At 44.9% G+C, this 23,766-nt stretch overlaps 1 protein-coding gene across 3 annotated transcripts in view; it reads left to right on the top strand.

Annotated features, from left to right (window-relative positions):
- The window catches only part of FTCD (formimidoyltransferase cyclodeaminase), a 73,677-nt gene that overhangs the window by 21,592 nt on the left and 28,319 nt on the right, over positions 1-23,766 (top strand). For all 3 annotated transcript variants that reach the window (XR_010984996.2, XM_078780112.1, XM_068120647.2), the window contains exons 2-3: positions 15,148-15,331; positions 15,582-15,710. Coding sequence is in view for 2 of the 3 variants with exons in the window: in XM_068120647.2 (XP_067976748.2) it covers positions 15,148-15,331; positions 15,582-15,710 (313 nt within the window). In the remaining variant the exon portion in view is untranslated. The remainder of the gene's footprint in view (positions 1-15,147; positions 15,332-15,581; positions 15,711-23,766) is intronic.

Consider the following 23,766-nt stretch of genomic DNA (forward strand, 5'->3'; position numbering starts at 1 on the left):
CGCACACTTCACCAACGGCCTCTCACGAACACCCGGGTCCATCTCGACCCCCAAGCTCATTAAATCACCTGGTGCATCATACGCACGACCATATTGGTCACCACTTACACCGGGTCCTCTTTCTCTTCGCTTCTCCTCCATCACCTGCGAATCCCTCATCCGGTTAATGAGCACATCATCACGATCCGAACACAGACTTTGGACCAATTCTTTCACTTCCTCTTTGATCTCTTTCTTATCCTCTCTCCGTCGCTTCTTAATTTCGCTCACCCCTTCTTCCACTTCGTCTAATTTCTGCTTCACCTCCTTCATCTCCTCGTGCGCCCCCTTAAGTTCTTCCTCTAACTCCACCTTATTTTTTTCTATGTGCTCCCGCACCTCCCGCTCTTTAACCTCCATCACCTCTACCACCTTGTTCATTTTCCTCGTCAGGTCCTCATGTACCGTCTGACACTCTTTTTTAATTACCCCTACGTCCTTTTTCATCTCCTTCTGTGTCGATTTTAAACCCTGTATTACCGCTGTGTTCTTCTTTACCTGCTCCCCCAACTCCTTTTGTCCCACTGTCAGTTGTTCTACTCCCAGCGTCAACTCCTCTATACCACCTTGCAATTTTACAGTCCCCTTTCTCACCTCCTTCTCCATGCGCTCCTTACAGTGCCTCACCTCCTCGCACACTCCTCCGACCTCCTCACTCACACCTCTTCTGATCTCTTCTCCCATCACTTGCATCTCCTGCCCAGATGCCACCCTCATCTGCTCCATTTCCTCCCTGTGAGCATCCAATTTAGTTTCTACCCCCATTCTGACCCCCTCTATCTGCTGCCCCATTTGTTTAACTTCCCTTTCCGCTTGGTCCCTCATGTCCCTCAATTTGCCTTCCATACTAGTTTCTAACCCCTCTAACCCCTTTTTCATCCCTTCCATTTGATTCTCTTGAGCGGCCATTCTGTTTTCTACCCCCGTTAACCCATGTTTCACCCCTTCTATCCCATTGTCTAACCCCTCAAATTTCTTGTCTAATCCCTCAAATTTCTTGTCTAATCCCTCAAATTTCTTGTCTAATCCCTCAAATTTCTTGTCTAATCCCTCACCGGTACCCCTCGCTTCGTCCCTCATTACCCCCATTTGGCCCTCCAATCGCTCACCCAGTCGCTCAATTTGGCTCCCCATACTCATCTGTACAGCTGCCTGTAGCTGCGCAATGAGGGCCTGCATGTCAATCCCTCCCACTTGTGCAGCGGGCGCGGCCGCCGTAGCCATCTGCGAGGTGCCATTTTGCGCGCCCGTAACCTCGTGCGCGAGGACGCCATTTTGCGAACCTGCCGCCCTCACTGCTTCGCTCTCCTCATGTCCCTCAATTTGGTCCTGGATCGACCCTGCCTCACTCTCCTCTACCGTAACCCAGCCGTCTTGATCTGCCATAGCGCGACTTTCAAAATTCGGGTTTTTTTTGTAAAACAAAATCAAATTTCGGTGACTTTATAATTTTGACCAAATTTTTTTCTAGATGTTTTTTTTTAAATTTGGTTCGGGCCTCGAATCTCACTCCTCGACACCAATTGTTACGGACGCGGTTTAGATGTTATTTTGACCGAGCGGTTGGTATGACCGCGACCGAACAGTTATTCCCCGACTAGACCCCGATTCCACCCAGACGTTGACCAAATCACGCTATGCTAAATCAATGATGGAAAGGACACAACGACTGGGATAGATGAAACGACGCAAGGGGTACAGTTCTCAAGACCTCCGGAGGAGGGTATAATTACAGTGGTGGAGAAAAGGGGGTAGATTACAAGGTAGTGAGGTATAGACACAGAAGAGATGGGCACTTAATTACAGTCTTATCTTATCCCAGACAGACCACAGACAAACGGAACAAGGCTGACTTACACTGGGATTGATGGCAGGAAGGGACAGGTAGTCGATAGCACAAGGTGCACCTTGGCTCGAGGACAGGATAAAGCACGGTCCAGTCCAGAGATGCGGGGAGGCCTCACAGCGCTCGGAGGGTACGTCTTGCTTGCTCCAAGCTCAGCGCGCATCTGACGTCACCTCCCTCTTCCTGCGCATGCTCAGCGGGGAGTGACACGCCCTCGACTGGTTGGCTCCGCCCCCCTGGGGCCGGTCCGCTGCTTCCATTGGGTGCGGGGGTTACCGGGCTCCGCCCTTGACGAGGAGCTGACAGGGAGCCCCTATTTGGTAACCCCGTCGAGCACATGTTCGATGGCGGCTCGTTGGGAAGGCCTCATGCCCTCCCAACACCCCCTACCAACCAAGCCGGAGTGAGGACGCGCACTCCCTGTGCACGCCGCCGCCGTTGCTGTTGTTGTTGTTGTTGTTGCTGAACCGTGAGGAAGAGCTGCGGGGAGGTATTGGGAGGTCCTAAACTTCCTAACGGTGCCATACAATCACATTCTGGTGCAACGAAGGGTCAGAATTAATGGAAACGAGTCCTTAACTGACATAGACTAAGAATAACTAGCAAGATGTCCTATAGTTGTCTTACATGAGATGCGGTGAACCTGGGCACGACATTTAATGGGGGAAATAGGGGGAGGTCAGGTCTACAGAGTGTTGTTTACAGAAAATGGGACTAGGGAATGGGGGATTGGGGATAGTTGGGAAGTATTGAGGAAATAGGGGAATATTTACAAGCGGATATGGGTGGATGCAAATCCCATATCCGCAACAATATATATATATATATATATATATATATATATATATATATATATATATATATATATATATATATATATATAGATATATATATAGATATATATATATATATATATACATATATATATATATATATATATATATATATATATATATATATATATATATATATATATATATATATATATATATATATATATATATATACAGTCGTGGCCAAAAATATTGGCACCTTTGCACTTTTTTCAAATAACGCACAATTTTCTCGAAAAATAAGTTGAAATTGCAAAAAGTATTTGGTCTCCGCAATTCTTTATTTCACTGTTAATATTACAGAACCTTTGTTTTTGATTCAGAACTTAATATATCCTTTTAAATCAGAAAATAAAAATAAATGGCATTGACAAAATTATTGACGCCCTCGACTTAATATTTGGTAGCACAGACTTTGGACAAAATAGCTGCAGTTAAGCGCTTCCTCTAGCCATAAATGAACTTCCTACACCCCTCTACTGGTGGCAGTTTGGCCCACTCCTCTTGTGCAAACTGCTCCAGTTGTCCCAGATTTCAAGGATGCCTTCTCCCAACTGCCGTTTTCAGATTTTCCCACAGGTGTTCAATGGGATTGAGATCTGGACTCATTGCTGGACACTTCAGAACAGTCCAGTGTTTTGTCTTGAACCATTCCTGGGTGATTTTTGCTCGAAAATGCCTAGGTAATCTCCTGATTTCATGATGCCATGTACACATTCAAAGCACCCAGTGCCAGAGGCAGCACAGCAAGCCCAAAACATCATTGAACCTCCTCCATATTCGACTGTAGGGAAGCTGTTCTCTTCTTGGAAGGCTTCATTTTATTTTCTGTAAACATAGAGATGATGTGCTTTACCAAAAAAGCTCTAATTTGGTCTCATCTGTCCACATGACATTCTCCCAGAAGGATTATGGATTGTTCAGGTGTGTTTTGGCAAACTCCAGTCGGGCTTTCCTATGTCTCTCTCTCTCTCAGCAGTGGGGTTCTCCTGGGTCTCCTACCACAGAACCCCCCTTCATTGAGTTGGCGACATATGGTGCAAGTTGAAACTGTCATACCTTGTATCTGAAGGTCAGCTTGAATCTGTTTGGCAGTTGATCGAGGTGCCTTCTCCATCATTCGAACAATCCTGTGCTGCAATCTTCGATCATGTTTTCTCTTGCGGCCACGTCCAGGGAGGTTGGCTACAGTGCCATGGGCCTTAAACTTCCTGATAGCATTGCGAACAGTGGACTTACAAACATCAAGGTCTGTGGAGATGGACTTGTAGCCTTGAGATTGTCCATGCTTGGCTACAATCTTGTGTCTGACCTCCTCAGACAATTCTCTGGTTTTCTTTCTTTTCTCCACGCTCATTGCGTTACACACAGTGACACAAAACATCAGAATGACTCCTTTTCTCCATTCAAACTGGTTGAATGAGTGATTTTCATATTGCAGGCTCCCGCAACTCACCATAGGTGAGTTCACTTCCAAAGTAAAGGAGTTTTTCCAAAACAACAAAACAAGTTCAATTCCAAAACAACGAATCACCTGCTTGAAATCTAATTATTTCTAACAACTTCTAAAAGGTGCCATTAATATTATCCGGGCCATTTTAGGATTTCTGTGTGGGATAAGTAAAGATTTAGTGTTTGTTTCAGCTTTTTTTGTTTTGTTTGACTGCAAACCAAAGAAATACATACTGTATGTGGATACCAAAATATTTTTTAATTTGACCAATTTTCTGCAAGAAATGGTGCATTATTTGAAAAAAGTGCAAGAGTGCCAATATATTGTTATGGATCTCAGAGACGGCACTCCCCTTAGCAAGGGGGGGGGGGTTAATCCCCTTGGCCTGTTAAGCTGGCCGTCTCTGATCCTGGTACTTGTAACGCTCTTTTGCAGGGTGGAATTGATCAGGGTTATTGGTCAAGGTGTTCTCCCGAATACCTTTACCAATCCCTCCGCAAAACAGGGAGACAAGCACCGCTCGAACCACGGACAAGATGGTATTTGCCGAGCGGTTTAGCAATCTGCGGCTCGAGCCGTTATCAAGAGACTAAACCCGATTCCGAGCATTGGCCGAATCGTGCCACAGGTACTCAATTGCAAGAAGGGACTAAAGCGATCGGATGAGAGGAAGCCAAAGAACCAACAAGGGTAAAGGAAGAACACAGGTTTATTTCTATACTAAAAGAGGAAACGAAAGAAGGGCATTTACAAGGAGGAAAAAAACAGATACACAGGGCAAGCCTTAAAACAGTCTTATATTATACCCCAGACAACAAACAGGACAGACAACAGACTTACACGACAAGGGAATAGCAGGCAGGAATCACTGGACGAAGGAGAAGGGTCCGTGCAGGACAGCAGGGCTGGAAGGTTCGGGGGGAAGGCACAGCAAGGAGGTCCGCTCCAGGTCCATGCTCCGGGCTGGAAGCAAACAGCCAACGCAGCTCCACGTATTCGGTTTCACACGGTAGGGGCTTTCCGAAGCAGCTCCGCGCAGCTCGTCTCTCATGCCTTCTCACCGGCTCTCTTATTCAGGTTGCACCTTCTCACCCAACTCGTACCTTCTCTCTCTCCTTCTTCGGAACCCTCTCACTCAACTGGCCAAGCAAAGCAGTCCCTTGCAGCCGCTTTTATTGCTGTGTTGGAAATCAAGCCGCCGGCTCTGATAACACGCCTACCGGTTGGCTCACCGCGGTGCTGGTTGGCCGGTAAGGGCTTGCTGACTCCACCTCCGATGACGAGTTGACGTGCCACACCTTGTTCTGGTGGCTCCGCCCCCTTCTATCTCGGCTTGACCGCATGGCTAATGGCGGCTTGGGGCAATCAAACGAGCCAAACCAAGGGGCAGCGAACGCTGCCCGACTGTCACTTTGAAGCGTGGGTGAGGCGATTTGGGGAAATTGAAAGGGACCTATCTTATTTGATTAATGCAACGCAGATTCAACTATTGGGAACAGGTTCTTAACTGAAACACATAATAATGAGATAACTACAGAGAGGTCCTATGGTTTGCTACGTGTTGTTCATGGACTAACTAGGGTGCGATCTTTAACAAGCCAATTGATGGGAATCTTTACAGGGGAACATTTATAAGGGAAACATTTACTAAAATTTACTAATGAAGGTTCTAAAAACCGTAACAATATATATATATACTGTATTATATATACTGTATTATATATACTGTATTATATATACTGTATTATATATACTGTATTATATATACTGTATTATATATACTGTATTATATATATATATATATATATATATATATATATATATATATATATATATATATATATATATATATATATATATATATATATATATATATATATATATATATTGTTGTGGTTTTGAGAATAAAGGCAACCCTCCTTTTAGTTAGTTGCACCACAACATGTAGCCTCGCTTTAGCCAGTTATTTCTTATTAAATGTTAAGTATAGCCTCCTTCCCAGTGTTAGTATGCATTGATACAGGTAAGTAAGGGTAGGCCTCATTGGGCCTGGAATGCCATGTGCTGGGCCTACGACAAGTCAAGGAGGCCCGAGGGAGGAGCCGGAGGGAGTGGCTGGTAAGCAGCAATGGGAGCTAAAGGGGAGTGGCCAACAACGGCAGCCAATGGGAGCTAAAGGGGAGTGGCCAGCAACAACGGCCAGTGAAGGCCCTTGGAACATTCTGGTGGGACTCTGGGGGGGGGGGGGGGGGCTATAAAACCCGGCCCGGATCCCCGGACTCTCTCTCTCTAGCCCAGGACTCTGAACGAGAAACGCTCTCTGCTGCTCTGTTCTCCCTGGCTTTCTCTCTCTTTTGCCCTCGCTCTCTTGAGATAAATGCTCTCGCAGGATGATCTCTCCCGTGGCCCTATGCTCTAACGATCTCCCTGCCTGGGCTCCCTGCACGTGCGCTTTTGCCTCACCGACATCGGGACACGTTGCGGAGATTCCCGTACGTGCATGACTGGAGGCCGACGTCCTTGCCGCGAACATCCTCGAGGGACACGCCCAACGAGCCATCCGGGGCGAGCTGCACCAAGCAGCCGTGCTTTGAGCGTGTCCTCTTCTTCCTCCCTTCTCCCCGCGTGTATCAGAGGGCCTTTGTCTGGGCATTAACTAAGAATGGTTAAGCTTCTCTCCTGTGTCTCTTCTCTCCAGCCATTGTACATTTGTGAATAAACCTGTGTTTTGATTCCAACTTGGCCGTTTACGTCTTTTCACCATTGGCCTCACATTGCACGAGATAAAACCGCTCGATCGGGTTCCTAGTAACTAACGGCACGAGTCACATGACACGCCAACCGCTCAGGCATATCAGACCAGCGTGACTCGTGTGAGGTTCAGCCCCCGTCCTCGTGGCGGCGTGTATATCGAAGGTACGCGGGTTATTGACCGGAAACCCTTCCACGCGCTCGCTGCGGGTTTGGCGGCTGGAATTGCTCCGCAATCCGCCCCCATGAGTGTAAAGTGGGTAGCGGCCTCATGGACTCAAAGCTAGAAGGGGAAAAGGGCTCAACTCCCCCTTAGTACGTCGACGGGCTCGAGATCCGCAACAAATTGGTAGTCAGTAGTGGGATTTGAACCCTGACAAAAAAATTGGACACCAACAAATTGGTGTCCGGGAGTGGGATATTTGGACCTGGAGTGCGCTTCACGTACTCAAAATTACGAGCGTACGAAATTTAGTTTTAAAAACCAAATTCATTTGAGTTCATGCAATGGCTGGCCAAGGCGACCGAGTGCCGGTGGGAGTAAGAAATGAAGAAGAATTAATGACACAGGACCAGCGGGAAGAGTTGGTAGTAGGGGAAGCTGAAGAGGGTGCGGCAGTAGGTAAAGAAAATGGCGGCGCCTCGCACGTGGCGGCGAGAGCCGAGCCCGCGGTGCCGATGGATATGTGCCCATTTATGGTGCAACTCAGGGAAATCTTCGGTGAAATGTTTAATCGGATGGACACCAGGAGGGAAGAATCAAAGTATCACAGGAAAAAGATGCTTGATCAGATGGACACCATGATTTAAAAAATGGGGAAGGACAGTGAGCGTAAGCAGAGCGAAGAGGCAGCAGTGGTACGCGACTACGTGACACGGTGTGAGGAACGCGTAGAAGGGGAGATTTCGAAGACGCACCGGGAAATAAAGGAGGAAAAGGTAGAAATAAATGGGGTTGAAGAGATGGGAGAGACGGGGAATGAATCACGGGAGGAGGTGATAGAACATGTGCAAAGTTCGTGTTCGCACCGTGATGCCGTGCTTGCTAACCCAATAAAACGTTTGCAGGTGCTGGCGGAGAAGCAGGGGAAGGAGAGCCCCAAGGTGAGTCGTAATGGCAGAAATGTGTTTGGTGCGGACGGGTGCTCGGCGAGCTTGGGGATCGGGCGAGACCCGTGCGTTCGAGAAGGGCCCATTGTGCGGTGTGCGAGTGGTAGTGGTACGGAGTGTGAGAGAGAGTGCATACCAGAGTGCGAGGAGCGGGAGTGCGCACCAGAGTGCGAGGAGCGGGAGTGCGCACCAGAGTGTGAGGAGCGGGAGTGCACACCAGATTGTGAGGAGCGAGAGTGTGCACCGGAGTGTGAGGAGCGAGAATGTGCACCGGAGTGCACGGAGAAAGGGTGCACACCGGAGAGTGCGGAAAGAGAGTGTGCACCGGCATGTGCGATGACTGAGTGTGTAAATGAAGAGTGTGCACCAGTGTGTGCGATGACCGAGTGTGTGGAAAGAGAGTGTGCACTGGAGTGTGCGATAACAGAATGTGTGGGGGACGCGTGTACGCCTGGGTGTGCGTGTGTGGAGTGGGTCACGAGTTGTGAGGACGCGGCCCAGGCATCGACACCGACCAGGGTAGAGCTTAGCGGGAGGAGTAGCATACGCGAGCCCCCGGTGAGTTGTGTGCCGCGGGGACCGGAAGGAATCGGTGCTGCGTTGGTCTCACAAGGACCCGCAACCGCACTGTATGGTTGGCACCGTATGGCGGCAAGGGCGGTCGGCCGGGTACGAGGGGAAATGTGGATTTTCGGAGCCACGCACCTTGTCGGGTGAGGTGCTCTGATCGTGGCCAGTTGGGTCATCGTACGTGGCACCGAAGGGCCCCGCGCAGGGATGGAGCCCAGCACCTGGGCCCATCAATCCCTCCCCCCTTGGATCGTCAATGCCGGACGGACACCCCATACAGGCGACCAACCACCCGCATGGATCGCTCGGCCCTTCGAGGCCGAGCCGTGACAAGGTCCCTCCACATGGAGGGGCTCATATTTTAGAGGACTGGGAGAGTAGTGTACCCCGCATGGGGGAATGGTAGTGCAACCATTCCTCCCACGGTGGGGCCCATGAGCATTCGTTTAGGGGGATGGCAGTGTTAGGCACATGGAGGGGCCAGCAATGGTTGCCTCCATGGGGCACCGAAGCTAGCCGAGGGAGGGCTAGGATAATGATAGGGATTTAGAAGACCATAGGGACTGAGAATTAAGTAGTGACACCTGAACTGTAGAGGGGACGTAGAGAGTTTAGGTGGTTGTTAACAAAGGGTGTGCATAGTGTAAAGGGACGACGAGGGAAGCACGAGTTTTAGGGGAAATTAGTTAGGTAGATAATGCTGTGTGTTTGAGGAATTTTGAGTGAGATAAATATAATTGTGTAATGGTGTGTGAAAGTAGTGGTGTGCAAGATAAATGGTGTGAGAATAAAAGTTGTGGAATGCTTGGTGTGGAATGCATGGTGCGAAGGATTGAATGGGGGGGGGGGGGGGAGGGGAGTGGAACCCATTCGCGAAAGCCCGGGGGGGGGGGTAGTTAAAACCCAGGTAGAGGGCATAGGTAAATTGAATGGATATTGACACCTGTGGTGCGGGTAGTGGAAAGTAGTGTTTTGTGAGGTGCAGGAGATGGTGGAATGGCTAGGCATGTGGCTTAATTCGTGAGTATGGTTATTGGGGCACTCGGTCACTGGTAGTCTGTCGGCCAGGTAAGGCCGCAGGTAGGCTCTGGGAGCCGGTTAGGTTAGAGTGTGAGTGGGGCCCGAGGATCCATGGGAAGGACCCGGGTTGCCCAATGCCTAGGTGGGTATCGAGGGGGTAAGTGCCAGGGAGGGCCTTCCCCGGTTAGTGTAGTTGTGAAGAGCAGGCAAGCTCGGGAGGCGGCTCCAGTGGACGGAGGTGCGCAGGTAGGTAGACCTGCTGGTGGAGCCACATGACCCAGCCCCGAAATTGTGCGAGGGCACGAGTAGAAAATTTGTTGGGTAAGACCCAAATTTAGGAGGGCACCACAGTGTGGGAAATGGCGCCTTCCACGCCTTCCATGCGCTCGCTGCGGGTTTGGTGGCTGGAATTGCTCCGCAATCCGTCCCCATGAGTGTAAAGTGGGTAGCGGCCTCGTGGACTCAAAGCTCGAGGGGGAAAAGGGCTCAACTCCCCCTTAGTTCGTCGACGGGCTCGAAATCCGCAACAATATATATATATATAATTCAGGTTCTTGGTATCAGGTTCTTGTGGTCAAATGCCTTTGGTTTTTGCCAAACATGTCTTCTGGTACTGTGGCCAAATAGCTCTACCTTTGACTCATCTGTCCAGAGCACATTGTTCCAGAAGCGCTGGTCTTTGCCGAAGTGTTCATTGGCAAACTTTAGTCTTGCCCTGATGTTCTTTCTGGACAGCATAGGTTTCCTCCTGGCACACCTCCCATGTAGATCAAATTTAAGCAGCCTCTTTCTAACACCTGACAAGGTGGAAAAGTTTCTGTCAACCCTCGACTCTGATTCTGCAACTGGACCTGGCGGCATCAGCCCACGGGTCCTAAAATCCTGTTCTTCCGCTCTTTCACTCCCTCTCTCTGTTCTCTTCACCCTCTCTTTTGCTCAAGGTCATCTGCCATCTGCTTGGAAATCTGCCAACATGACCGCTTTGCACAAAAAAGGGGCAAAAACAGATCCCAGCAACTACAGACCAATCAGCCTTCTCCCAATTATCAGCAAAGTCATGGAATCCATCATTGCTTCAGATATGAAATCTTTCCTCTTCTCCAATGGCTTGATCTCTGATCATCAATTTGGTTTCAGACCTGGTCACTCTACTCTGGACATGCTGCTTCTGCTTTCTCAACAATGGATGGAGGTCCTCAATGCCAAACAGGAAATTAGAGCTGTCTCCCTTGACATATCACGTGCCTTCGATACGGTCTGGCACCCCGCTCTGCTCACCAAACTCTCCTCTTTTGGTATCCATGGAAATCTCCACGCATGGCTGGCGGACTTCCTCTCTAGTCGTAGTCAACGCGTGGCCCTGAATGGGTTTCTCTCATCTCCTCTTCCTGTTTAGGCTGGAGTTCCCCAAGGCAGTGTTCTGGGCCCTGTGCTTTTTCTGGTCTTCATCAATGATCTCTCTGACTCTCTTGAAAATCCTCTCTATCTCTTTGCTGATGACTCTACTCTCTGTCGCTCCATTCTTCATCCCTCAGATCAGCAGTCTGCAGCCTCCTCATTCTCTGCAGACCTGGACAAAATCACAGAGTGGGCAAACAAGTGGAACATGTCTTTCAATCCTGACAAATCTCACACTCTTACGATGTCTCTCCGAAAAGACCGACTGGACAACCCTCCCATCCACTTTCTGAATAATCCTCTCCAAGAAGTTCTGTCACTCAAGCTTTTGGGTCTCACAATCTGCCATGATCTTTCCTGGGAAAACCACATTTCAAATCTGGCCTCCAAAGCCAGTCGCCGACTGGGCATCCTCTGTCGTGCGAAGTCCTTCCTTGGCACACCTGAGCTCCTCACCACATACAAGGCTTTCATCCGCAGCTCAATGGAATACTGCTCTCCCCTCTGGGCTGGTGCTCCTGCCTCACACCTAGCTCGCCTTCACGCTGTTGAAACCAAAGCATTCAGAATCATTGGAATCTCCCGCGATGAAGCTAACTCCAAGGGCCTCTCACTCACTCGCCGCAGGCAGGTTGGTGGTCTTTCCGTCTTCTACCGACTCCTCTCTCGCCTTGCCCCCCCAGCTCTCTCTGGGCTCTGTCCCGCAAATATTCCTACAGGTCGCACAAGATCTGCCTGCAACCCTCTTATGGTTAAACTGCCAAAATCAAGACTCTCTGCTCACCTTCACTCCTTCATTCCTCTTTTCTCCCACCTCTGGAACAAACTCCCTCACTCTCTTCAATCCCACTCCACCCTCCAGGTCTTTAAAACAGCTGTTCACCACCATCTCTTATCTTCCCCCATCCAAAACCTTGATCTTTTCTATCCCCGCTAATTTCACCCCAAATCCACTTTTGTGAAATACCAACTTCTGTCCTGGAAGTCCTTGGTGTCCTTGTGTTTTATACTTCTCCCACCCCCCCCCCCCCTTCCCACGCCTCCTCCCCCCAAGCCCTCTCCCTCCCACACATCTCCCTGCTCTTAAATGTTGTGTGCTCTCAAGTGTTTGTGTGCTTCCCCTTCTCTTGTCTTCCGCTCCCTCTTTTTATATATTTTGTTTGTCTGGTTGATTTGTTTGTGAAGTAAATGTCAGCTCTTTCACGAGCCTCGATTCAGTATACAAAAAAAAGAAAAAATGGTAGACTCGTGCACTTTGACACCAACAGTGGCAAGAGCTACCTGTAGGTCCCGTGATGACATCCTGGGGTTCTTAGAGACTTCTTTCAGCATCTTGCGGTCTGCTCTCGGGCTGAACTTGCTGGGGTGGCCTGGCCTGAACAAGTTGGCTGTAATGAAATTGTGTCTAAGTGGAACCCAGGTGCTCTGCTCCCTCTGACCACTGAGAGGCTCCCATAAGAACTCGGACGGACAGCGCTCCGAGCATTCCTGTGACATTTATTCTGTGTGTTGTGCATACTCAGATGGTATGTATTACTAGATGATCCAGGCTTGCTTGCACTAATTGCAAATCCATCTTTACTCTTATGATTACGGCATACTGATATGATGCTTGTTGAATTCATGCAGGTGTTTCTCGAGATCGATTCAGAATTAAACCTACTATTGGGACAATGTTGTAGATCTGATTTTTACAACAATTAATTTGGAATCCTCTTTTCGTCTTGAACGAGAACAACATGGCTCATAAGCTGATACAAGTTCCAATCTTTGGCGCGGACCCCCAAGCGCCGGACGCGTCTGCACAACTGCTGCACTGGCTGAAGCTACTGACCAGTCACATGGACGCACAGGACGGACTCACCGATGTCACGAAGCTGGCGGTGCTGCACTCCAAAGTGAACCATACTGTGTACACGTCCATTTCTCAGTGCGGAACGTACGATACTGCCGTGGAAGAAATGAAACGTATTTACATCAAAACTCGGAGTGTGGTCTACACCCGATATCTGCTCGCGACTCGTCGACAATAATAATAATAATAATAATAATAATAATAATAAAGGAGTCTTATATAGCCCCATCAAGCAGAGTAAACGACCCTCATGGCGCTTTACATTATCATGCGAACGCACACACACCGCACACACACACACAAACATACACACACACAGACACACCTTCACTCTTGCCCTATTCCTCTCCCTCCCCATTCAAAACCCACAGATGTGTACTCCCCCTCCTCCTCCCCTCCCTCCCCCGCACATGTACACAGACATACTCTCGATCTCTGTCCCACGTCAAACCAAAGGGAAAGCAGGACTTAGACTTTGAAAGACTTGTGAAACAGATAGGTTTTGAGGGAGGTTTTAAAGGCAGGAAGAGAGTCGACATGTCGAACAGAGGAAGGCAAGTCATTCCAGAGCAGAGGTGCAGCAAAGGAAAAGGATTTCTCACCAAACGACTTGGTGCTGGTGCGCGGCGGCTCTAAGGTCATAGATTCGTCGCTTGAACGAAGCCGCCGCCGAGGTTCATAGAGAGTGAGCAAATCGGAGAGATAGTGAGGTCCCGTTCCACACAATGATTTATAACATAGTGTGCAAATTTTGTATTGCTCACGAGCAGAGACAGGCAGCCAGTGTAAAGATTCAAGAAGTGGAGTAACATGGTCAGACTTCTTCGCCTTATAGACAAGACGAGCGGCAGAGTTTTGAACCTTTTGTAACTTATCCAAGAGAAACTGAGGGCAGCCAGCATACAAAGAATTACAATAGTCTAGCCATGAGAGGACAAGGGCACAGACCAGAGTTAGAGCAGCTTGAGGAGTAAGAAAGTGGCGAATGGATGCGATCTTTCGCAGCTGAAAGTATGCTGATTTGCAAGTTTGAAGTACTTGCTTGGAAAATGTCATGTTACAGTCGAAAACCACACCAAGGTTCTTGGCCAACGAAACAAAGTTTACATCGGTTTCACCAACATGAATAGTGGTAGGAAGTGAACATTGTAGAGGACATCTGTGCGATCTTACAATCATAGACTCTGTTTTAGCATCGTTCAGCTGAAGTTTGTTTTGGGTCATCCACGCCTTCACGTCGGCAATACAGCCTTCTAACACTTCAACAGTGGGCACGATTTGTTGAATCGTGCTTCCTTTGTACAGCTGATTGTCGTCCGCAAAGGCGTGGTGATCAACTGAATGTCTGGCAACAAGATCAAATAGAGGCTGAGTGTACAAAAGAAAGAGGATAGGTCCCAGGACTGAGCCCTGGGGAACGCCAAAGGAAAGCGGAGAAGGGGCTGCTTGTTGATTTCTTGCAGGTGTTGCTAGAGATCGATTCAGAATTAAACCTACTATTGGGACAATGTTTTAGATCTGATTTTTACAACATTGGCAGTTGTTTGGAATCTTCTCCACTTGTCGATGATCTTCCGGACAGTCGAACGATTGATTTCAATTGTTTGGAGATCTTTTTAAATCCCTTCCCAGACTCGTCGGCATCTATAACCTTCTTTCTGAAGGCCTCAGAGAGCTCTTTTGATCTAGGCATGGTGACGCCGCACACTTCAACAACAAAGAGCAAACCAAACGAAATGTCTGAGGTTTAAATAAGACAGGTTCCTCCAAGATCCTCTCTAACGATGCTCTAATCATTTGCACCTGAGCTGGTGCACCCGATTCTAATTTTAGGTATTTGAAGTAGTGATAAATGTAGGGGTGTACTTACTTTTTCCACATGCGAAATTTGCATTTATGTTCATTTAAATTATACAATGGACTACAAAATGTAAATGTTTCATGATATTTGTCATATTATATCACATTTATCGATCAATATTGTTGAAATAAAGATCAAATAGCTGTATGTTGAAATATGTTGAAAAAGTCAAACTTTACATAACATGGGGTGTACTTACTTTTTCACGTGACTGTATGTATATATATATATATATATATATATATATATATATATATATATATATATATATATATATATATATATATATATATATATATATATACATATATATATATATATATATTTGTTAGATTCATTCATTTAGCTTGTACAAAAAATTTATTTGGTCCAATCTGATGGTTTCTTCCTTACCTGGACATGCAACTACAGGTCATTGATGAGATTGCAACGTCTCTTCGACAAGTAGACGGCTGCTCTCTGCTCGACGTGGATGCAGGACTTTCCACTAACCGCACCGTGTATACTTTTGTGGGTTCACCACATGCTGTGGTGGAAGGTGCCCTAAATGCGGCCCGCACGGCATTCCGCCTCATCGACATGACACGACATCACGGTGAGGCTGCTTGTTGCGTCATGTTCATCCATTCCGAGTTCCTTCATTCACACAGCTTATTTTTTTCAACTGAAATTGCAAGTCTACTAATAACCAACATTATATGAAAACCAGATGACTGTATGCATATGAAACTCTGTTTTACTACTCTATGTGTTTACATCTTGGTGGCACATAGCATATAAGTTAGTGAGCATCATAACATCTACGAATTTTTGTTGGACATTTGCATATAATGCCTTGTGTTTAGGAGAACATCCACGGCTCGGAGCTCTGGATGTGTGTCCTTTCATCCCTCTACAAGGTGCCACAATGGAGGATTGCATACAGTGTGCCCACAATTTTGCCAAACAGCTGGTACACGAGCTCGAAGTACCAGGTAGGTATTGCAAAGCCAATTTTACATTTCTTTCCTTTTTCTAGTTCAATATTGCTCGAGAACAATTTAATGTATTGCTAGCAGCCTCTTTACTGGAGCAGTTAGCATCACCATAGAGAGGGCACAGCATAAAACTACTCGATTGATTTCAGCACAAACTAGACTAAGCTATGAGGAATGTTTGAAGGAGACAGGACTTCATACATCAGAGAGGAGACGATTACAAGTGGATTTGTTTGAGATGTTTAATATATTGAAGGGGGTGGACAAGATAGGTGCAGTGGAGTTTTTCAGCGGAGTGAACAGTTTTAGGACCAGGGGCCATATATTGAGGTTAAAGAAGGTGAGAGTTAGGATAGTTTTAAGACAGGGGTCTTTCAGTCAGAGAGTGGTTAATGCATGGAATGGTCTCCCCGGAAAGGTAGTCGCAGTGGAGGGGTTGATCAATTTAAATGGGAATTAGATAGGTACCTGGATGCATTGGAGATAGAGAGAATGGGGATATTGGCAGGACCTGTCAGTAGCTTATGTGCGGATGAGTGGTGATAATGAGGTTGGGGAGAGAGGAAATGGGAGGACCACAGTAAAAATTGTGAATAAGAGATCTTGGATATGAAAGGGTTAATGGAGTGGGAAAACATCACGGGTAGAAATGTAGGATGACATGAGATAGTGGTGCGCTGCCATCTTGAAACCCTGGAGGGAGGAATGGGACTACACTGCCTCGTGATTGAGTTCCACAAGCAGAATGAAAGAGGAACAAAGTAGTGGTTCCTCGTCGGAGAAACCGTGTAGTTCTGCACTGCAGGTCATGTACATCCAAAAATAAGGATACCAGACCCAGAATCTTATTATCTTTTTGTTATACTGTTTCAGTGCCTGTCAAGAAGTTGTATTTTAGGTGTTTTGTGCAAACATTGATGTATCTGTAACTCTTTTTTCTCTTCTCATCTGAATAAACTGTGCTCTGACGTTTGTTCTCCCAGGAAGCGTACCTCACTTTATTTTACTTTACTCTTTCCTTACTCAGTTTTACTCATTTTTCTTACCGACTAACACCTTTACTAACACTCCACAGCTCCATGCTCCAATCATCTCTCTTTAACAAGGTGGGCAGGTGACAGCGGCAAAAACACCAGTTGCTGTACTTCTCTCTACACCTCCTCCACCTATTATTCTTCCTCTTCTCCTTCTTCTTCATATTACCAATCCATTACATCACTACTCTCATATCCAACCTCTGCTCCATCTTCTATCACACAGCTCTTTTTCATGTCCTGGTTTCCTTTACCTCCTGCAACACCTCTTACACTCTCCCTGTTTCCAGCAGAATAGCAAAGCCAATTCACACCTCCCACCTCCACACACTCAACAAACCCTTGTCTGCCTGGATGCATTGGAAATGCTCAACCACGACTACTTATACGATGAGATGCTCAACTTCGCATTGCCGAACTGGGTTTGCAGAAATGTGATCCCCTAACTCTGATGACTCCATACATGAGGCTCACTCTGGCAAACATTGACAAATTCGTTGTTCCTGTTTTGTGGACTTTAAATGCGACCAAATCAGCTGGCTTGTTGTTTGTTCAAGTATTTCAGAACAAGGCCAAGCAATTGAATAATTCTGTGAAACCACTGCACTTACTCAGTCTGTTTCTTTTCCAACACACATCTTCCCAAATGGCAACCATTCATTTTTATTTTTATTTTTTTGTATCACCGCACCTTTCCTATGCCATCTCCAGGCATTGAAAATCGTCATTGCTGGGCACCGAAGGGGGCTCGGCAGTGACGCACGCTGAAAGGGAGTACTCAGTTTTCACTCTCGTTGTTTGTTTGTTGTACACCGCACCTTTCCTATGCCATCTCCAGGCATTGCAAATCGTCATTGCTGGGCACCGGAGGGGGCTCGGCAGTGACGCACGCTCAAAGGGAGTACTCAGTTTTCACTCTGTTTGTTTGTTTTCTTTCTTGTTTGTTTTCTTTCTTGTTTTCTTTCTTGTTTGTTTTCTTGCTTTCTTGTTTGTTTGTTTGTCCGGACGATATCTCAGCCATCCTTTGAGCTAAAACCACCGTTTAGAGGCCATTTTTCCCCGCAAAGCGGGGGTTGGCCTTTTCGGGGACCGTGGTTGTTGTTGTTTTTTGGTCCCCTTTTTGAAGCAATGTTTTACGGCCGGATGCCCTTCCTGCCGCCAACCCTTTTTGTCGCCTTTTTATGACAAGCAGGGAATTACCAGTGAACTGGTACTCAATTAGCCGACCTCGGAAGGAATGACAGGCTGAGTCAACCCCCCTGGCTTTAATTCAGCGATCGACCGGGATTCGAACCCAGGATCCTAGGATCCTAAACCAGCACCCTCACCGCTAGCCCAACACCAGGGATCCTCAAACATTCAAACATCATTTGAGCTAGGAAGCTTAAATTTCGGCACAGTAGTGAGCAAGTCCTTTGTCAAAAACAGTATATATTTTTTTGAATAATCAATTAATTGAGGAGTTATTTAATTATTAGCGATTAATTAAGTACTTATTTAATTAATCAAATTTCCTTTCTCTTCTGACCATTAACTCAGGCACCTTTTGAGTTAGGAAGCTCATATTTGGACATGCCAATGACCAGGTGATTTGGCTGCAAAGGATATTTTTGATTTATTAATTAATCAATTAATCAATTAATCGATTAATAATTTAATTATTCGATTAATATAATGACTAATTTTTTTATTTTTTTTAGTTACAGATTCCGATGAAATGGTGGTGGTTCATGTGTTCTCTGACCGAATTGATTAATAATTTAATTTTTTTATGATTATTATTTTTTTATTTTCATTATTAATCATTTATTTATCTTCTTTCTCATTTGGTCAATATCTCAGGCACCTTTTGAGCTCAGAAGCTAATATTTGGACATGAGTGACCAGGTGATGTGGCTATGAAGGGTATTTTTGATTTATTGATTTATCAATTAATCAATGTATCGATTAATTATTTAATTATTCGATGAATTACTAAAAAAAAAAAATTCCCCCAGTTACAGATTCTGATGAAATGGTGGTGGTTTATGTGTTCTGTGACCGAATTGACTGATAATTTAATTTTTTAATGATTATTATTTATTTATTTTCATTATTAATCATTTATTTATTTTCTTTCTCATTTGGCCAATATCTCAGGCACCTTTTGAGCTGGGAAGCTAATATTTGGACATGAGTGACCAAGTGATGTGGCTATCAAGGATATTTTTGATTTATTGATTAATCATTTCATCTATTAATTATTTATTGATTAATCGATTAATTATTTATTGAGTAATCAATTAATTATTTAATTTTTTATAAATGACTTATTTAATTACATTTCTAAAAGATACATCTTCGGATGAAGCACTAGTGGTTTAGTTATGCGATTAGCCAATTGATTATGAAAATATTTTGTGATAATCTTTTATTGATTTTAATTATACAATTAATCAATCAATTAGTGTACACCTCTCCCTCCCAATGCAGCCTCAATGAGCTGCACTGCGGTATTGCCGGGCGCCGGAGGCGCCCCGGCAATGCCGCGCTGCAGCATATTTAATTATTTGGCATGGGGCGGTGTACTTTGAATGTATGTGTACTTGTTGTACACCGCTCCTTTCCAATGCCATCTCCAGGCATTGCAAATCGTCATTGCCGGGCACCAAAGGGGGCTCGGCAGTGACGCACGCTGAAAGGGAGTACTCAGTTTTCACTCTGGTTGTTTGTTTGTTTGTTTGTTTGCTTGTCCGGGCGATATCTCAGCCATCCTTTGAGCTAGGAAGCTGAAATTTCGGCACAATAGTGAGCAAGTCCTTTGTCAAAAACGTTATTTTTGTTTTGTGATTAATCAATTAATTGATGAGTTATTTAATTATTAGCGATTAATTAAGTACTTATTTAATTAATTAAATTTCATTTCTCTTCTGACCATTAACTCAGGCACCTTTTGAGTTAGGAAGCTGATATTTGGACATGCCAATGACCAGGTGATTTGGCTGCAACGGCTATTTTTGATTTATTAATTAATCAATTTATCAATTAATCGATTAATTATTTAATTATTTGATTAATGACAAAAAAAAAATTTTTTTTTATGTTACAGATTCTGATGAAATGGTGGTGGTTTATGTGTTCTCTGACCGAATTGATTAATAATTTAATTTTTTTATGATTATTATTTATTTATTTTCATTATTAATCATTTATTTATTTTCTTTCTCATTTGGCCAATATCTCAGGCACCTTTTGAGCTGGGAAGCTAATATTTGGACGTGAGTGACCAAGTGATGTGGCTATCAAGGATATTTTTGATTAATTGATTAATCATTTCATCGATTCATTATTTATTGATTAATCGATGAATTACTTATTGATTAATCAATTAATTATTTAATTTTTTATTAATGACATTTGATTAAATTTCTAAAAGATACATCTTCGGATGAAGCACTAGTAGTTTAGTTATGGTATTAGCCAATTGATTAAGAAAATATTTTGTGATAATCTGTTATTGATTTTAATTATACAATTAATCAATCAATTAGATGTACATCTCTCCCTCCCAATGCAGCCTCTATGAGCTGCACTGCGGTATTGCCGGGCGCCAGAGGCGCCCCGGCAATGCCGCGCTGTAGGATATTTAATTATTTGGCATGGGGGCGGTGTACTTTGAATGTATGTGTACTTGTTTTCTTGTTTTCTTGTTTGTTTGTTTGTTTGTCCGGGCGATATCTCAGCCATCCTTTGAGCTAGGAAGCTGAAATTTCGGCACAATAGTGAGCAAGTCCTTTGTCAAAAACGTTATTTTTTGTTTTTTGATTCATCAATTAATTGAGGAGTTATTGAATTATTAGCGATTAATTAAGTACTTATTTAATTAATCAAATTTCTTTTCTCTTCTCACCATTAACTCAGGGACCTTTTGAGTTAGGAAGCTGATATTTGGACATGCCAATGACCAGGTGATTTGGCTGCAAAGGCTATTTTTGATTTATTAATTAATCAATTAATCGATTAATTATTTAATTATTCGATTGACTAAATATATATATACTAGCGGGGTCACCCGTGGGAATCCCACGGGCATGGATGTGTGTGACATTTCGACATATTGAGTTATATGCTGCACATTCATTTTTACAAAATGGTTACTGGCAAGTCATCAGATCCAGAAATGGTGTGAATTTAGTTATTTCACATAATATGTGACCCCTCACTCCTCTCCACCTGACACTCTCCTGTCTCCACCTGACACTCTCCTGTCTCCACCTGACACTCTCCTCTCTCCACCTAGCACTCCTCTCCTCTCCAAACCCTCACATCCCTCTCCTTTCCAATCCCTCACCTCTCCAATCCCTCACACTCCTCTCCTCTCCAATCCTTCACACACCTCTCCAATCGCGCCTCACACTCCTCTCCAATCGCGCCTCACACTCCTCTCCAATCGCGCCTCACACTCCTCTCCAATCGTGCCTCACACTCCTCTCCAATCGTGCCTCACACTCCCCTCCAATCACTCCTCTCCAATCGTGCCTCACACTCCTCTCCAATCACGCCTCACACTCCTCTCCAATCGTGCCTCACACTCCTCTCCAATCGCGCCTCACACTCCTCTCCAATCGCGCCTCACTCGCCTCTCCAATCGGCTTTCCCCGTCTCGTTTCTCTCCTTTTTCTCCCGTCTCGTTCTTTTTCTTGCTCCAAATCGGCCCGTCGGAATCGGAAATCGGCCCGTCTCGCCCGTCGGCCCGTCGGAATCGGAAATCGGCCCGTCTTGCTTTTGTGCTTGTGCGTAAATAAATTGTGTTCATGACACCATTTCTGGTGTTGGGCTAGCGGCTAGGGTGCCGGCTTAGGATCCTGGGTTCGAATCTCGGTCGATCGCCGAATTAATGCCAGGGGGGTTGACTCAGCCTGTCATCCTTCCGAGGTCGGCTAATTGAGTACCAGTTCACTGGTAATTCCCTGTTTGTCGTTGAAGGCGGCAAAAAGGGTTGGCGTCAGGAAGGGCATCCGGCCGTAAAACATTGCTTCAAAAAGGGGACAAAAAAACAACAACTACCACGGTCCCCGAAAAGGCCAACCCCCGCTTTGCGGGGAAAAATGGCCTCTAAACGGTGGTTTTTACACCATTTCTGGATCTGATGACTTGCCAGTAACCATTTTGTAAAAATGAATGTGCAGCATCTAACTCAATATGTCGAAATGTCACACACATCCATGCCCGTGGGATTCCCACGGGTGACCCCGCAAGTTTGCATTGACGTTCGTCGATGGACTCGTTCGCCCGTCTCATTCGTTTTCTTGCTGCATCCTGTTCAAGTCTGCGTTCTTCATCGATCGTCTCATTCATTTTGGAAATAGAAGTTTCCACGCAGCGCATGAATTGTCACGATCCTCAAGAGGAATTTGTCTCGTAATCATCAAATGATAAATGGCAAGTAAATTATATTGTGGAAAATTAAAGATTTCAAATAAACCTATTTAAAGTGTATTCGCACATAACTAATTTTAAAAAACGAAGAAATATCTCTCGGTAATTTCCTGAAACATATTTTACTTCCGGCTAATAATGTTGAATTAAATAAAAACGAAGAAATATATGTCGGCATCATTGTTGACGTTTTTGTGACGACTGTCATCAAACGAAAAAGTAATATATCTTAACGGAAAAGCAAAAGCGAATTTTTAATATGTATCGACACGTTGCCGTTGGTGTCATGTTGGGCGGTGTATGATACACCATGACGCGATTTTTAAAAATATATCTCTGCATTTTCCCGCGTGTGTGGAATGTTCTCAATTATTGCTGACACCGAGTCCAAAACCATCGATAAAAATGAAATCATATGGTGAGTTAGATTGGAGATAAAGGCGTGAGAGAGACTCAATGGCCTTGAAGTTGAAGTTACAGGCGTTTGAGAATTCATTTCGTTCTATAAACGGCAACTTTCATTGGATTTCCTTCCCGTTTTTTTTCAACCGAGTCGAAAACTATGTTAGCGACTGTGAAAAATGAAATGATATATCGAATTTTTAATATGTATCGACACGTTGCCGTCGGTGTCATGTTAGGCGGTGTATGATGCACCATGACGCGATTTTAAAAAATATATCTGCATTTTCCCGCGTGTGTGGAATGTTCTCAATTATTGCTGACACCGACTCTAAAACCATCGATAAAAATGAAATCATATGGTGAGTTAGATTGGAGATAAAGGCGTGAGAGAGACTCAATGGCCTTGAAGTTACAGGCATTTGAGAATTCATTTCGTTCTATAAACGGCAACTTTCATCGGATTTTCTTCTCGTTTTTTTTCAACCGAGTCTAAAACTATGTTAGCGACTGTGAAAAATGAAATGATATATCGAATTTAAAATAGATATCGACACATTGCCGTCGGTGTCATGTTGGGCGGTGTATGATACACCATGACGCGATTTTAAAAAATATATCTCTGCATTTTCCCGCGTGTGTGGAATGTTTGTGGAAAATTAAAGATTTCAAATAAACCTATTTAAAGTGTATGCGCACATAACTAATAAAAAAAACGAAGAAATATCTCTCGGTAATTTCCTGAAACATATTTTACTTCCGGCTAATATGTTGAATGAAATAAAAACGAAGAAATATATGTCGGCATCATTGTTGACGTTTTTGTGACGACTATCATCAAACGAAATAGTAATATATCATAACGGAAAAGCAAAAGCGAATTTTTAATATATATCGACACATTGCCGGCGGTGTCATGTTGGGCGGTGTATGATACACCATGACGCGATTTTAAAAAATATATCTCTGCATTTTCCCGCGTGTGTGGATTGTTCTCAATTATTGCTGACACCGAGTCTAAAAGTAAAACCATCGATAAAAATGAAATCATATGGTGAGTTAGATTGGAGATAAAGGCGTGAGAGAGACTCAATGGCCTTGAAGTTACAGGCCTTTGAGAATTCATTTCGTTCTATAAACGGCAACTTTCATCGGATTTTCTTCCCGTTTTTTTTCAACCGAGTCTAAAACTATGTTAG

Source organism: Myxine glutinosa, chromosome 6, assembly GCF_964187855.1.
Source record: "Myxine glutinosa chromosome 6, kmMyxGlut1.1, whole genome shotgun sequence".
NCBI lineage: Eukaryota > Metazoa > Chordata > Myxini > Myxiniformes > Myxinidae > Myxine > Myxine glutinosa.